This window comes from Populus trichocarpa, chromosome 10, assembly GCF_000002775.5.
Source record: "Populus trichocarpa isolate Nisqually-1 chromosome 10, P.trichocarpa_v4.1, whole genome shotgun sequence".
In the NCBI taxonomy this organism is placed as follows: Eukaryota; Viridiplantae; Streptophyta; class Magnoliopsida; order Malpighiales; family Salicaceae; genus Populus; species Populus trichocarpa.
In genome coordinates this window covers 7,490,655-7,507,509 of record NC_037294.2, presented here as the reverse complement: position 1 = coordinate 7,507,509, position 16,855 = coordinate 7,490,655, and the positions used below count along the sequence as shown (strand labels likewise).

General features: G+C 34.7%; 2 protein-coding genes across 2 annotated transcripts; both read right to left on the bottom strand.

The window, feature by feature from the left end:
- Positions 1–448: 448 nt before the first annotated feature.
- On the bottom strand, positions 449–4,474 carry LOC18102398 (protein trichome birefringence-like 2). Its single transcript, XM_024611282.2, has 5 exons — positions 3,359–4,474; positions 2,578–2,770; positions 2,222–2,412; positions 1,823–1,981; positions 449–981 (listed from the first exon to the last, which is right to left on the bottom strand). Exons 1-5 carry the CDS (start codon positions 4,123–4,125, stop codon positions 639–641), a joined length of 1,653 nt encoding a protein of 550 aa, XP_024467050.2. The 5' UTR covers positions 4,126–4,474; the 3' UTR covers positions 449–638.
- A 3,279-nt stretch (positions 4,475–7,753) lies between these two features.
- LOC7460771 (protein NSP-INTERACTING KINASE 3) lies at positions 7,754–14,032 on the bottom strand. Its single transcript, XM_006378163.3, has 11 exons — positions 13,181–14,032; positions 12,899–13,031; positions 12,678–12,749; positions 12,372–12,515; positions 12,178–12,249; positions 11,979–12,038; positions 11,790–11,878; positions 11,534–11,680; positions 9,821–10,162; positions 8,682–9,073; positions 7,754–8,265 (listed from the first exon to the last, which is right to left on the bottom strand). Exons 1-11 carry the CDS (start codon positions 13,284–13,286, stop codon positions 7,948–7,950), a joined length of 1,875 nt encoding a protein of 624 aa, XP_006378225.2. The 5' UTR covers positions 13,287–14,032; the 3' UTR covers positions 7,754–7,947.
- Between the last annotated feature and the right edge of the window lie 2,823 nt (positions 14,033–16,855).

The window sequence follows — 16,855 nt, the reverse complement described above, 5'->3', positions numbered from 1 at the left end:
AAATGTAGCTGTAGCATGGGATGTAATAAATAAAAAGGTCTGTATTCTAAGCAGAAGTGCCTCACCCAGATTTTGTGGTGAGTGTTCTTTGTCTGCTGTGATCACCAAATGTCTGTGTGTCAGTTTCATTATGTAATGAAGTACTAGTTCACATAATTAAATACTGAAGTGAACAACTCTCCCTCTTATGTTCTATTTCTGAATGCATTAATCCAGTTGTTTTTTCTTTTTCTTTTTCTTTTTTGTATTTCTAAGCCATCAGCATTCTAATCCAGTTGGGACATTCCAATTAATACTTATCAATTCATAAAGATTGATTGCAAAACCACAGAACAGAGTGTATGCTCCTCCTCTAGGTCCTTCCAAATTCATTCTTTCAGCACAGTCATAAATCACTTGCAAATGATCAAATCCTATCAGAACAAAAATTGATATTTTCCCATCATAATTGCAAATAAAGAGAATTTGCGTCTTCATTGCTTGTAATATGACTAGTAAAATGTACATGCGCATTTGTGACTCTATCTCCCGCTCGACGTCAACATCCTGATTGAAAAACTTACAACAGAGGTTATAGTGAAGGGATAATCTACAGAATACAAGTTCTCGACTGACACATGGTTTCTGCACAAACTTGTTCACTTTTTCCAAGATCCCAGGCCGACCTTCAATAGTGAAGCATATAGCAACTCATTCCAAGTATCTGGTACTCCAGGTAAGCACCAATGACTGCAATCTTGAGATCGCTCTGCAGCAATTCGTTCTTCTGCTGTATTGTACGTCATTCTATAAATAGAAGGATGCGCATCTTTTCTATAGGCTGTGAGCCTACTTATGTTTAGATAAATAACTGGAGTTTTGGTTTCTTGAAGCACATGTTGGAAAGCTCTCATTTTCGAAGGGTACTTTCCTAAGTAAGCTGTATTAAATATTGGCTCTGTTTCTTTGTGACACCGTCCTCCTGAGTTCCACTGGCCTCCTCTGCAATAATATACCACGTCAGAAACTTCTGCTCTATAACACATTGCATGGACAAAGAAATAATATACGAAATCACCCTTTTAATTTCCCATTAAACATTACCCTTGAACCTTCTGTTATGAAGGTAAAACTTGTGGATGAGACGTTGATTTTTTTTCCAATCAGTAACAGTGAACTCCAACAACTAGTCATTTTCTTACCCCCTTCGCCACTCTTGGGTATTACAAGCATCTTTTTTTCAGTGGGAAGTTAGAACGATTCCGTCACCCTTCAAATATCTTTTATATAACCACTGGTTTTTCAGCAGTTAAATAGCGTATGAGCAGCAATTAGAAGTAACACGAATGAGATAGCAGAAAAAAGAAAGACATTAGCAGCTTATATGGTTTGGTTAGATCTCGTGCACCAATGGAAAGGAAGAGTCGACCACTTTAAACCATTATAACTAGATTATAAACTCGCAACCTCAAAACCCAGCGCGGCCATCTCACTAAGTTTTCCCTCAGACTGAAAATGGTAATGAAAAATCTGTGCCTCCAGCCTCGGGATCCTTGCAGTAGTAATTCTTCATTAAATAAATCTTCGCAACACCAAATTAGGATATTTTATTACTTGATTCATGTAAATGATGGAGAAATAAAGGCAAGCTTTTCCACAAAGAAAGAAGGTTCAAGGATATGAAAGTAACAGAAAGACACAGCTAAGAGAGCATGAATATATGACAATGAAGAACGCATGCAAACAGAGTGCTAGTCATAACTATAAGCATTGGACCAAGAAAAAAAAAGGAAGAAAAAGTCATAACTAGAAGCTAAATAGAGAGCACGAAACAGTTCTGTACCTGAAATGAGTAACTGAATAACCTTTGAATAAAACCAGTGTTCGATTTCTATCAATGTTCTTGTCGATCCATCTTGCCCAAGTCAAAAGTGCTCTCTTATATGCTTCCAGGACCTTGAGTCTTCGGTGTATATGATTACCTTCCTGGTAATAGTCTTCTCTGCGAAACAATAAAGTGCAAAACAGAAGACCCAAAGAGGTTAATTCCTTGATTGGAAATGCACTCTGTCACATATAGCATGCAAATGTCAGTTTCTTATGCACAGAATACCAGAGTGAAAATAGCACAAAACTTTATTTTGCAAGCGAAAAAGGCCTTTCCTTTCAGAGCTTCTGCAATCCATGGTTTAAACAACATGAAGGCAAGAGTATTTTAACAAAATAAACAAATTGTACTCACCCTCTGGAAGTTTTATCATGGGTCCACCAATGACCTGTATTAAAAATTATGACATCTGCATCATGGTACATTGAAGTTGTCCGGTCCATCAAATCCAACCTTAAGGTCTCAAATGTTCCATTTTTACTTTTGAAGGATGATTCTCTAACAAGAAATGGAGAACTAACAAAATCCACCGTGCAGTTGTAATCCTACAATCACAGCAAAGTATCAGAGACATACACATAGAATAAGCATTTTCTCAAAACACACAAACAATGTGTTCAGTAGAACACATGGAATGAACCTGATTAACAATGTGTTCAGTATCAAGAAACTTGCCATAATTTTATTTTTTTTCAAAATGAAAAACTTGCCTCAAATCTAAAAGCATAGAAACCCTTCTTCTTGAATTCCCTCCTTCCTGATATCTCATAAACTCGTTTCTTCTTTCCGATGCTATTGCTAAGGATGCACACCAGAGACTCCCACATGTTCCTATTAAGTGAATCCCCAACAAAAACCAGCTTCTTTCCTCTTAATCTCTCAAGAAAATCAGTTGCGTTCAAACTGGACAGATTCAGTAATTAACAATGAGATAAGAAAAGACAGTTTATACCCAAAACACAATGACTGAATTTCAAAGTTGCCCATATTAGTCTATAATCTAAAGATTAAATAAATCCTTACACAACAACCATTAGTATTTTAATAGGTATGTTAACTGAGAGGTATGTTAAGAAATGCAATGAACCCGCTACTTGATTCTCTCTCTTCTCTCTCTCTCTCTCTCTCTCTCTCTCTCTCTCTTTTCTTTTTTAATTGAATCATGCATGTAATCAGCTATAGCCTCTAGGTCATATATACAGAATAGCCCCAACAAATTGAACATACTTTTTCTTTATTTTGAAACTCAAAAGTTTTAATTGATAATCCATCCCATGCAGGATGATTTGATTCTTTGAGTAACTAAACAATAGGTGTATAATTACATAACATTTTCCATGATTTACAGAATTTTTCCAATCAATCAAGCTTTCTAACCAACTTTCACTACCTGCAGAAAATGATGTGTGGTGATTTTAACTTTATTTTTCACTTCCATTAACAAAAATAATAACATCCATTAAATTGAATTGAATTTGAGATAGAACATACCTTGGAATGTCACACCCATTTGGCTGCCATTTCCATTTAACAAATCCAACATCTGGCCTCCCATTTAGGTGACAATCAAAATCCTTATCAATATAAGGACAGGAGCCTGGAGGATAGTATGGCTTCGAATCATCCCTCACCCACTTACCATCAAATATGTCACATTTCTCAAAAGAAACTTTATTATGGCCCCCTTGTTCGCCTCCACCACCAGGGAATCTACCATTTTCTTCATTGCCCTCATTTTTATTTTCTGCAATAAGATTTTCTACAGATTTTCCTTCTGCGCTTCTCTTTGCATCTGCATCATCCACATTGCTAGAAAGGCTGTGATTCCCAACTTCAATAACACCCAAAAGGGGCCTCTCTAAAACCCCCCCATCTCCGCTAGAATCTGTCAAATTCCCACTTTTTGCTTCAGGGGATTTTGGTACAGAAGTTGCTTCATCACCAAAACTTCCATTTTGAGTAATCTCAGTGAAATTGCCGACATAGGTTTTCTCTAAAACGACCCCTATCACGCTAGACGGGGGACTGGCAGTACTATTTTCGGAAGGAGGAAAACGAGAGAAAGGCCATGAAACAAGAGAAGAATTACGAGTAACACTATTGAAGCCTTGAAAGAAAGGGGTCACAATTCGACCCTTGAAAGAAGTAGTGAGAAAGAAGAGAGAGAGTATTATAAGAGAAGCAACAACCCACAACAGAAATGGCTTCCTTCTGGGCGCAAGAAGCTGGTCTGGCAAGGCAAGTCTTTTAGATTCCATGTAGAAGAACACACAAAATAAGAAGAAGAAGAAAGAAATGTAAAGCCCGTTTTTATTAAAGGAATCAAAAATCAAAATGCAATAACCTAATCTAATCTAACAATTCCATTTGTGAAAGAAAATTGTTTGAAATCAAAAGAATCCATGAAAATAAAAGAAAAGAGTGATATTCTTCTTGAGAATAAAAACCCTTGAGTTCTTCGGATAAATGTATCAAGTAGGGAGCACTTATAATGCTGAATACTGTTTACTACGATGGAAAGAAAAGAAGAGAAAAGATCGGTAGCAGTGTTCCTCGGCTGCTCTTGTTGGTGTGTTTCGGCGTGGAGAGAAAAGGAACTGCCATATAATTATCATATTTGGATAGCTCCCACTACTACTTAATTAATTACCCATTTCTTTTTTTACTCTTAATTTTTTCATATTTTTTATTTGATTTGTTCTACTTGTGCTAATCAAAATAATTAAGTGGATGTGATTTTATGTTTAAATCCAAGTTTGTTGGAAAATATTTTTTGAAAATTTTTCTTATTTTTTATGCTTAATAAATATTATAAAATAAATTAATAAAAAGTATTTCCCAGCTAATCATCAACATATTCGCATCATTATTATAAATATTATTATCATTATATTTATTATTATCAGGCTATCAGCTACTATTTTTATTACTTTTATGTGTAAACTTTTTATTTTATTATCATTAATAAAAAATAATTTACTTAATAAAAAAGTATTTTGATTCGTTACAAGTGATAAATGGATGGATCAATTATGGAGGTCTTATATGATTTTTATGAGTTTGTAGGATCACCCGTCAATTCTCCTCGTCGTCGTCGTCATTATTATTATTATTATTATTATTATTATTAAGAATAAAAGAGTAGAAAATCCACCTCCAGAAACAAAACAAAAATAAAAAAAACCCTTCCCGTCGACATGAAAAAATCATCACGTGGTTGTTCTATGGAGTCATAAATTTCTGACATGGACGCACGCGGCGCGAGCTCTTGATTCTCAGAGAGCGCCAGGGCTGGCACCGCCGTTAGATGCACTAATCATCTGAATCGTAGCATAAGTGTGTGTCTGTTCGGGAGAAAGAATCATTTCGGTGGCAGGAGCACGCTGATTTCAGCACACTGCAACTTTTCCGTCAGCTTCGTTGCTACAGCATTGTTTTTTCCGAGAAGAAATTATTTGAGATTTATTTAAGATTACATCATGTAATTTTCGTGTACTTTGTTTTTTTATTCAAGTTACCGGTTTAATCCGAATTTATTCCAGTAGTTTTTTTTTTAATTTTACATTTTAATATTAAATTAATTAAAAACTAATCTTGTTTAAAAAACAATGCTCCACAATAAATAAAAAATAAAAAACAAGTTTTAAACAAATGTAAAAACAAACGAGTCAATATGAAATTTTAATTTTTTTTTATCTTAAATGATATAATTTCTTCAAACTTTTATTTATTATTATTATTTTTAACAATGAACTATAATACTATTAAAAACACAACTTTTACAGTAAAAAATTATTACAAAAATAAAAAAAGATAATTTGATTAAAAAATTACATTTTTTCTCAATAATTTTATTCAATTTTTTTCATGCAAATATTTATTTTTATAATTATTTAACTGATCATAAAATAAATTTTGAAAAGCAAGATTATTAAATACAACTACAGTCATGACATCGGCCACGGCTAGGAAGATATACCTGATTTGACCAGGTCAGTAAAAAATATATTTGTTTCAATATTTTTATATAAAAAATTTAAATCAATGTCTTTTTAAAATATATATATATATATTTTTTAAATCGGTTTTTATTATGTCAACTGATTAGTAAGTGCACCCACTAAATTGACCAGGCCAGACTTGGTCAACTCTCACAGAAATTGCTTTGAAATTCGACGGGGGCAACCATGTCAATAGATTACCGTGATGACTCATCCAGCTTGACTATATTTAAAAGTATTGTCGGGCAATTGACCAAACTAAAATGCCCAGGTAAAACATTGACGTGCTGTTTTTTCTCTTATAAAATCTTTTTTTTTAATTGCATCCCTTTATGCTTTAATTAATGACTAATTTGTCAAAATCTCTTAATGAAGGGTAAGATTGCAAGACAGAAGATCAAAGTATAAATATACAGATAAACCACGTGGCTGTTTAACATTTGACGTGAAAATTTAACTGACATCCTCTTACGTTTAAGTCGATACATGTTAAGTACTTATAGTTTAATACATTTCACTTTTGGTCCTCTACTATATTTTGTTTTAATTTTGGTTCTGAGAGAGGAAAAATAGAATTGTTGAATTTTGATTGAAAAGAGAAAATTATTGGCTGGAATTGATTTCAATCACGAAAAATATTGATTTTTGATATAATAAGTTTATTTGAATTAATTTCAATCATGAAAAATATTAATTTTGATATCAAGAAAATGACATATAAAAGAAAATGTGAATACATAAGGATGAATTTAAATTTTATTTCATTAAATACTTGAATTTCTAAAGGAGATTTATTTTTGGTTTTCCTATTAAAAATAAAACTATAACAAAATACACAATATAATACACACACGTGTGCGTGAACAACCACATTAATAACTAAATATGTATTTAAATTGTTAAAATATAATTATTCATTTTACAAATAATGCTAACTGATTAAGATATCATTTAATTAATTTTTATACTACAATGATTAATTAAATAGTTTCAAGGAATTATAAAAATTAAATTATAAACAACTCTTGTGACCCTATTAATTTTAAAAACAAAACTTTGTCAAATTGCTATTTGTATGATACATCTTAATATTTAATGAATAATTAATTTTATTTTATTTCCACATGCGCATTTGATCTAACTTTTTTTTTCTTTTTTCTTGACCTAATTTTATTATTGGGTTTTTATTGATTTTTTCTTTAATTTTAATATTTATTTATTTTAAATTGATATTTATATTTATTTATTATATAATTAAATTAAAAAAATATTAACAAACTCACTAAATTCCTAAAATCATGAATTTAACAAATTAATCCTGTAGATCTCGTCTTAGTATATGACTAGCTAAGGGAGCAGTGCCCTAGATATTTACGTGTGTGTGATTGGAGGTTTCGGCAGCATGAGTTAGGCTTCATTGTTTGATTGCTTTAGTCCTTGTATTTGGACTTTTTTCTCGTTTATTTGGTTGGATCTTGGGTGGACTCTTGGAGCCCATTTCACAAATAAGGGCCTTTAGTTTTTATATATATATATAGTATTAATCGTAATTCGATCCATAATGAAACCGCGTAATACATTTGTTTGCCGAAAGAAAGAAAGAAAAAACCAAACGATTTACACGACCTCAACTCTCCATCAGAGAGATCCAAGTCTGAATATTCTTCCTTGAAAAAATGACGGGAAGCATACATGTATTTTGGCCGGAACCAATGGATATTGCAGGGAGCCGGGTTGCAGCCCATTTGGTTTGTGGACCCTCCTAGTACATGAAGGCTGTGCTGGTGGATGTATTTCTCACATTTCTGGCTGCTGAGACAAAATGGCAGCACAGACTAAATTAAATACAAGTCTCTATGATCCAAGATTTGCAAGGGATCTCAGCTGGGAGCAATCAACTCAAACTGGCTTTCCAACAAAGAACCGAGATGTTTGTTTATACATGGCTTTCTTTTTGCTTTTTACAGATGAATACATGCATTCAACCACTATTAACAATGACATAATTTTCATCATCAAAGTTCTGCAACTTAATGTTTGATCAGGCAAGGAGGTGTAGAAGTGAGTGTGAAATGATTGTCACCGAGGACCAGAAAGCTCCATGGCTTCTACCACCAGTGAAGATTCTTCTATATAATCTGAATATCTTTGAGGAGGGTTTTCACATGATCTAAACCTTGGGGTCTCGACCCTTTGTGAGGCTTCCCATTTCTCAGCTAAACCATCACCTTCTAACATCTTTAGTACTTCAGACATCTTTGGACGGTGAGAAGGATTAAATTGCGTGCATAAAAGAGCAACCTGGACCATTTCTTCTAATTCAATTCTGTCAAAATTGCCTCTCAGATCCTTATCCACCATGAGATTTAGCTTTCTTTCATGATGGAGCTTCTTCACCTGGAAAAAAAAAAAGGAGCAAAGATGAGGTGGTGTTGATTATCTGAATTCAGAACGATATTGGATCAATATGTTTTAACTCCATGCTCGGAATCTCTGTAATATAGAATTCTATCTTAACTGCCAACAAATGAAGCTGACCATGCATTTTTTTCCTGATAATGTTGTAGGAAACACCTGATGCACCATCAGGAGCAGATATAGAGTTCTAACAAGCTGTTGCACAAGTAGGTGGAAATGTGGAATGTGCAATCTCAAGACACTCCACTTCGAAGTGTCCCAGATGACAAAAGTCTACAATATAAATGCTGAGTTCATCATGTTATCATTCAATTATTTATTCATGGTTGCAAAAGCTACTAGGAGAGGGAGGGGGGAAGCAGGGAGATAGAGAGAGAGAAAGAAAAAGAGTGTACCCAATCAAGCATGACACCTTTCTGGTTCGCTGCCCTTCCAAAATCTAATGCCTTCTGACCTGTGACTAGCTCAAGAAGCAAGATCCCAAACCCAAACACATCAGTCTTTTCTGATGACTGACCTGTTGATAAATACTCCGGAGCAATATGACCAACGGTGCCACGAACAGCTGTGGTCACATGGGAATCTCTGTGATCCAAAAGCTTTGCCAGCCCAAAATCTCCAACTACTGCCTCAAAGTCCTCGTCCAACAAAATGTTGGCTGCTTTGACGTCGCGGTGAATAATTTTGGGGTCGCATTGCTCATGCAAGTATAGGAGCCCTCTAGCTGTACCCAGAGCTATCCTCTTTCTTCTTGCCCAGTCCAATGCTGCTCGGCCATGAATATGATCTAAAGATAGAATCCACAACCAATGAGACTAAACTTGAGCAGACAATTTAAAAATATTAGGGGGGGGGGGGGGGTAGGATGAGAAATTTAACCTTAAAGTGAACAATGAACTTTAAATGTGTTCATTTAAGAAGCTAAACTAGCAAATATAGCATTTCCAATAAATATTTTCTTAAGAACACGCTGGAAGAATGGAGATGAAACACGACAATATCAGACTAAGGCTATATTTAAATTTCATTATGGCCAAGTTTTTTATGTATAGTCATGTCTCTGTCAGGGGGTGAATGCTAGAGATTCGGTTAGGAAAAGATATGCTGCCACAAGCTAGAAAATCATGGCACATTGGTCAGCATCATGGTGGTGCAATCAGATACTTGGCACCTGGGGAAGAGCATGCTTTTAATTGTGGCAGTGACTCTGTAGATAGGTAGTGATGGTGACAGAGGTTTCACAGGTTCTTAGAGTCACCTCAGTTGCTCTTGTGCATCCATGGTGTTACTTTGGTAGTGCCCACTGATGAAGTAGGCATATGATGTCAGTGATTGAAGGATTGTCACAAAAGTAGTGGCATGGCAATGGTGAGGATGCCCCCTTTCTTTCAGTAGATTCTTTATGAGTAAACTTGCTATACGGTTCATCACCACATTTGGGGTTATAAGCTCACCCACATGCAAGTTTAATTCTTTAAACAAAATAAAAATTGTGCAATGATTACTAAACACTTAAGAGTTCATTTTTACTGACCTCTTAATTGAGATGCTACACTCCCATTCGGCATGTAGGGGTAAACGAGAAGCCTTTCATTCTCAGTCGTGCAGAACCCAGAGAGCCTCAGAAGATTTCGATGAATAGCCAAACTTATTGTTTCTACTTCTGTCTGGAATTGGATTTCACCACCAGCAATGTCATAGTCTTTTAGCCTTTTGACAGCAACCAGAGTTCCATCATTCAAGCATCCCTTGTACACGATACCAAATCCACCTCTCCCAAGAATATTCTTTGAACTGAAATGATCAGTAGCAGAGCGAAGCTCCTTAAATGTATACCTTCTCAAATGGCCCAAGCACACCTCTGGGTCATATTGCTCTGACAAGCAACACATAGTTGAGAATCCAGGTATAATAGAAAATGCAGGAACAGGAGTAAAATCATAAACAAATTGAATAAATAAAACAAGATCAGTTGAAAATTGAAATAATACAGAAGTATTAAAAAATGTAGCTAAGAAAGTTTCATTGCATGGTGCAATGGTAAAGCTGCTTAGCTGCAACCTCAAGGGCAACCATAAGGGTACAAGTTAAAACTTTGAGAATATTATATGCAAATTGAGAATAGGAGCATGTTTTCTACGTAAAATATTTAACTGTAAAACGTTTTATATGAAAAACATTTTATGATGTTTGATACGTAATGGTTTGAAAAATATGATTATAGTAAAAATGATAATAATATGTTGTGGTAATGAGATAGTGGTAATGATTATGTTAGTAGTGGTGATGAGGGTGGAGGTAGCAAGGTAGTGGTGGTCGAAATAATTGAAAGATATTGTTAATGGATTAGTTTCCATAAAATATTTTACGGGATTTTATAAACTGAAAATATTTTTCAAGAAATAAACTAAGTTTAAGAGTTGATTGTAAAATATTTTAAGTTCACTAGTTTTCCATAAAATATTTTACAAGAGAAAAATCAGGAAAACATATTCGTGTAAAATATTTTAAGCAAACCAAATGCCCCTTAAACTTATAATTATTTGAAAAATATGAGCTAAAAATATTTTTCAAACTAAATTTAAGGGCTGACTGTAAAATATTTTATATTGACTAGTTTTCTGTAAATATTATACAAGAAACAAATACAAGAAAATCAGGATGTAAAATATTTTATGCATTTTATAATTGTTTGAAACTGCAAAAGGAGTCGTTACTGGTGCAATAGTAAAACACTTGGGATTGAAACCGCTAGAGTATCCAAATTCTACCTGATTTTTGTGTAGCCTTGACTAAATCAAAGCCGCACTTTCAAACAATGCAGCAAGACATAACAAATACAAGCAGGTAGTTCATCCTATTAGTTCAGATACAATTTTGGGGTGGAAGTAATGTTATATACAATGTGCTACAATCAAGTTGTCCTGAGTTCAAGTATAATGTCATTAGTGGTGGAAGTGATGCTGCAAATAGTGTATAACAATCAAATTTTAAGGGATAATATTTATTGTATTTCTTTCTCGGACAATTAGTACAAAACCACATAGCTGAAGCCATTATAATGAGTTGAAAGCAACACGGTATGACTTTGACCATATAATTCCACAACTCACTTTTCCATAATGACAGAGGTGAGGTTAATAAGAACTTATTCGGTAACTTTGTTCCATGCATTCATAGAACCGCCAAAGGAAAGCTATCAAGTAAGAAGATCACTAAAGAAAGGAAAAACGAAGTATAAACTAACCATTGACATCAAAGAAAATTTGCTGGTTGTGTCTGCATCGCCACCAAACAAGTAAACCAATAATTATTATGATGGAAAAAGCAGCACCAAAGCTTGCCCCAAATGCAATAGCCACACGATGACTGTTTGTTCTAGAGTCTGATTGACCTATGAATCCAAAGAGCAGAAAAGAAATATATATGATCTATTTTTGTGGAGATAACAAAAAAAAACCAACAAACAAAATATTCAAGTACATGATAGGCACAATTCAGACCATTAGGCGGGAGAGAAAGAGGCTCTGGAAAGACAGCAGAACAGTTGTCACTGGCCTTAGGTCCACAAATCAAAGGGTTACCCGTTACTCTGAAATGAAAAAAGAGCTTGAGATTTCTAATTAAGTAATAAAAATTATAACTAGTACAAGGAGCAAGCATCTTTCAAAGCCAGCTAAACAATATCTCACTTGAAAGTTCTTGCTGATATTTTTGGTAAGGAACCGCTCAGATTGTTAAATGAAAGATCCCTGAAAGCATAACATAATTATAATGGTGAATAGGTATGTTCACAAAATTAACAATAATCATTAAATGAGCTAATTTTAGAGAAATGTTCATATTGCAGCCAAACAGCAATATGCGGGTTGCATAGGTTCAAGGACATACACAAGTGTGAGGCCATTGAGCTTGGACAGAGACTCGGGGCAGGGTCCAGTAAGGCTGTTGTTATTTAATCGCCTGATGTTCCCAGAAGACAACATAAGAGAGGTAACAATATGCATCGATCCTAAATAAAAAAATATTCAAAGCATGCAGCATCTGCTGAAGAAACCAAAGTAATTATCAAATTTGACACTCACAGGTAATTCAGGTTCTTGAGGTTCCCCAAAGAGGTGGGCATTTCTCCACTAAATGTATTGTTCGAGAGATCAAGTGTAAGAAGCTTCTCCAGCTTGCCAATTGCAGCAGGTATAGGACCTGAAATGGCATTATTCTGCAGCAACCTACACATTTATGCAAGTATGAATTGTATTTCAATGACATTACTCTGGAATTATGCTATCAGAAATCAGCAACGAGAAATTTTCATCACTTTTGAGAAAACTCCAAACAGTAAACAAAGTGCACATTCACTACTCAGAAAAAAACTGAAGGTTAGAACTTACACTGATTGCAGGTTAGTGAGGTTGCCGATGGACGGAGATAAAGTCCCAGACAAGCTTTGACTGGGGAGTCCCCTGTTTAAAAATATAAGAAAAAAATACATTCACTTAATGGTATGGTCCATACTGAAAGTAAATGAACTATGATGCATTTTCTAGGTCATTTCCTGGCACATAAAATATATAAGTGTGTGTGGGTGTAAGAATAAAAAGAAGCAACTTACAAAGCAAGAACATATCCATCTGGGGTGCAAGTAACCATCCTCCAGCTACAAGGATCAACAGAATTGATATCCCAATTATCCAGAACATTATATGGGTCGCGTAAAGCAGTTTTTATGGCCACCAAAGCTACCACTGCTCAATTTTCAATTAAAATAAGAAACAAAAATCATCACTGTGAGCTTCTCCACAAATGAAGAACCATCTATTGCAACAAGCTACTTTTCTGTGGACAGAAACTATAATGAGCAGGAGAAGATCTCATGAGAAAGTTGTGGACTAACCTTCATAGTTTATACCAGCAGGAGAAAGTGTAGCAGTAGAAATCTCCATCAATGCCAAAACCAGAAATACCACTCTGCACAACCTGAAACTCCTCCTACTTTCCATGGATACTTTCTTACCCTCACTTCATTCACTGTGCAAAACTCCAACAATTCTTTTCTTATCAAAACCAGCTTCTCCACCAACCCCAAAAGCCATATTCTGCTAAAATGGACTTGTTCTGTTATCCAAATAAAAGAAAAAGAAAACACCTTTTGTTTTAAGAATCAGAAACACAAAATAATAAAGCAAAAGCCCAGTATTTCCAGCAACAAAATGGTCCCTTTTAGCAACTCTCACTTTGAATTAACTCCCAGATGAAACCAAAATCACTTCCTTACTTACATGACACCCAGCTCAGAAAAGAATTTTCTCGAGAAACAAGCAAAGATAATAGTGAAGCCTGAAATTCTGAGATCCTAGAGATCTGAGAATGCGGGTTTTAAGTTTTGGTTGATCCCCACAAATTCCATGTTGGTATATTTTTGGTTTCTTCTAGCCTTGCCCTGTTCAGTTGACTACTATGTAATTTCACTAGCATTATCTTCTGCTTCCTTTTAACACAGAACAACTTCACAAGCAAGCAAGCAAGCAATCTATGCCACAATTATTTTCAAACAGAAAAAAAATCAATGTTACTCCCATAAATTACAGTGACTGTCAGAGGGGGAGAGAGAGAGAGAGAGAGAGAGAGAGAGAGAGAGAGATGCAGCCAAAAAAACAAAGGCCAAAGCTAAATGCCAAATTGGACACAGATACAGATGTAGAAAAAACCTGTAATCGATTTGTCTTATGAAAAGAACAACATTACTGGTACAAAAAAATAAATAAAAAGAATCGCACCCCGTAATAAGTAAAGTAATGCTTGCTGCCAGTTCTTTTATTTTTTCCTCTTTAACTATATCTCTTTACTTCAAGTTAGGTTTGGTCATAAAAGTTTTTTTTTTATTTAACAATTAGGATATTTTTAAATCAGTTTATACATCGATTAAGTTCAAGCTTTTCTTTCTATTTCATTGGTCCTTTTTATATCCATTTCAATTTGATGCATTTTAAAAAAAATATTGTAAATATCAATTATGTATTCAAAACTTTTAAATTATCATATTGCTATTGAAGTTATAGTAATCGAGTTTGGGGTGTGATATATATTTTTTGTTAAATTTTATTTTAAATATATATAAGTATGTATATAAAGGAAATCATTTTGAACAATCTTCACGGTCTTACTGATCTTGCTCACGTGGCAAGGGTGTAGTCTTGCTCTAGTGGCAAGGGTGTGTTAGTTATTTCATATTGTTATGTAATGAAAGCATGTTTTGAGAATTTGTCGTTTTTGAAGGATGAAGATGAGGAACTTGTTATGGAGGTTAAAGATTTGATCTCAGAGCTGCAATCACTCAATTTGTGTTTAGTAGGTCATTTTCTCATAGATAGAAAGAATTAACTTTAATGCCATGAAAAACAAGGTGGCAAGCCTATGACGTCACGGGAAAGGGATGTCCATAAGGGAACTCAATGTAGGCAAATATCTTTTCCATTTTTTCCACCAAGTGGATATAAACAGAGTCCTTGATGGGGCTCCATGGATGTTTGATAACCAATTATTTCTCTTGCATCAGTTGAAGGAGGGTGAAATCCTGAATCAACCATCGATTAATAATGTTGAATTTTAGGTCCAAATTCATGATATACCAGTAGATTGCATGTCCATGGCTATTGGACAGTAAGTGGGGAATTTTATTGGCTTGGTTTTGGATTATGACTTAAATAATAACAGTGGAATTTAGAGGGACTTTACGCTAATTCAAGTCCATATTGATATCAGACAGCCTCTTAAAAGATGGAAGAAAATCCGTAAGGGTGAAGGGTCTTGGTTTGTGATACAATTCAAATATAAACACTTGCCTCCTTTCTATTTTATTTATGGCATGCTAGGGCATACTAATAGGTTATGTTGAAAATTATTTCAACTACAGGAGGGGAGGTGAAAAAGGAATGGGGATTGTCGTTGAGGGCAACTTTGAGGAGATCTTTTGGTGAGATGGTGGCTGGTGGTTAAAGGATTCAAACAATTAATGGGTTGGGGGCAATTTTGATTCCTATACGTTACAATCACAAGGCCATGAAACAACTAAACATTATGGGACTGTTATAAGGGTTTATTCACGGTAATAGGGGAGAAAGTCTGATGTGAGAGCTATAACGAATATGGTTGTTACTCCAACAATTAAAGAGCAGTTTATAGGACCCTAATGTTAGTCAGGGTGCTACTTTTGGGTTAGATGATTTGGGCTTACAACTGGTGGAGGATAGAAAAAAAGAAGAAGAAAGATTTGGCTCTAAGATACATGGTTCTAGCTTTAAGGTCTTTAAAGGAGACTGCATAAATGATGAACTAACTTTCTCCAACAAGGAGATTCAAAGCCCATCTACTAGAAATTTATAAAAGGCAGGTCCTGATAGTCAGGTCTGCCAAAAGCCATGAATTGCATAAGGTGGAATTGTATTGGGCTTGGCAAACCACGGGTAGTCCAAGCTCTTAAAGAGCTTCTTAATTCAAAACGGCCAGATGTGGTGTTCTTATTTGAAATGCTTGTTAAGTATAGTAAAAATGAAATAGTTTGGAGGGAACTTAACTTTGACAATTGCTTTGCAGTGGATATGTATGGTAAGGGAAGTGGTTTAGCTATTTTTTAGAGGACATTATACTTAATTTCTATGATAGGTTACTCCCAAAATCACATTGAATTGAAAGTAACAGAGGCTGATGTTTTAAATGGAGACTAACCAGATTCTATAGGTATCCAGAGCGTAATAGACATAGAGAATCATGGGATAATTGGGGGTGTTATGTCCCAAATCAAACATGCCTTGGACTTTTTTTGGAGACTTTAATGATATACTTATAGTTGATGATAAAAAATAAGCTAACGAGCATCCACTGACTTTAATATAAGGCTTTTGTAAGGTTGTGGATGAATGTAATTTAACAAATCTTCCTCTTCAAGGATATCCATTCACATGGGAAAGGGGTAGAGGCACAAATTCATGGATTCAAGAACGAATTGATAGAACACTTTGCAATTTTAATTGGGTAGCCCTCTTCTAGAATGTTGAATTGCACAATCTGTTGGCTGCAACTTTCAATCATAGTCCTATCATGCTGGTTGCCCATAAACATTTGCTACATCACAAGCATGTCCGTTTCAGATTCGAAAATACCTGAACAAAGGATCCAGAGCTTTATCCTTTGATGTGTATGGTGTAGGAGGATTCAAATGATACTGATATACTGGAACGATTTGAATCATCCACGAGAAAGCTCACATTATGGGGTAAGAATTTATCACTGCAATTTAAAGATGAGATTCAGGATTGTTATACTCATCTCAACACCTTAAGACCATTGCAGGATATGCATCATTACAGTCCTACTCTAATTATCATGGGAAGTTAGCCCAATTACTAGCACAAGAAGAAGCCTACTAGAAACAATGTGCTAAACAGTTTTGGTTACAAGAAGAGGATTCTAAAACTTGTTATTTTCACATTGCAACTACCTCGAGAAAACAAAGGAATAGAGTTATGAAATTGATTGATGAAAGAGGGGTGACAATCGAGGATGAAAAAGG

Bases quoted from the DNA above. Each gene is read 5' to 3' on its own strand.
- LOC7460771 (XM_006378163.3), bottom strand. From the start codon at position 13,286: ATGGAAAGTAGGAGGAGTTTCAGGTTGTGCAGAGTGGTATTTCTGGTT. The intron at 10,163-11,533 runs GTTAGTTTATAC...GTTGCTTGTCAG, and splicing joins AATTTTCTTTGATGTCAATG to AGCAATATGACCCAGAGGTG. The intron at 8,266-8,681 runs GTACACTCTTTT...TTTTTTTTCCAG, and splicing joins AAGGTGTCATGCTTGATTGG to GTGAAGAAGCTCCATCATGA.
- LOC18102398 (XM_024611282.2), bottom strand. From the start codon at position 4,125: ATGGAATCTAAAAGACTTGCCTTGCCAGACCAGCTTCTTGCGCCCAGA. The intron at 2,771-3,358 runs GTATGTTCTATC...GAATCTGTCCAG, and splicing joins AATGGGTGTGACATTCCAAG to TTTGAACGCAACTGATTTTC. The intron at 1,982-2,221 runs GTGAGTACAATT...ATTGTTTCGCAG, and splicing joins CATGATAAAACTTCCAGAGG to AGAAGACTATTACCAGGAAG.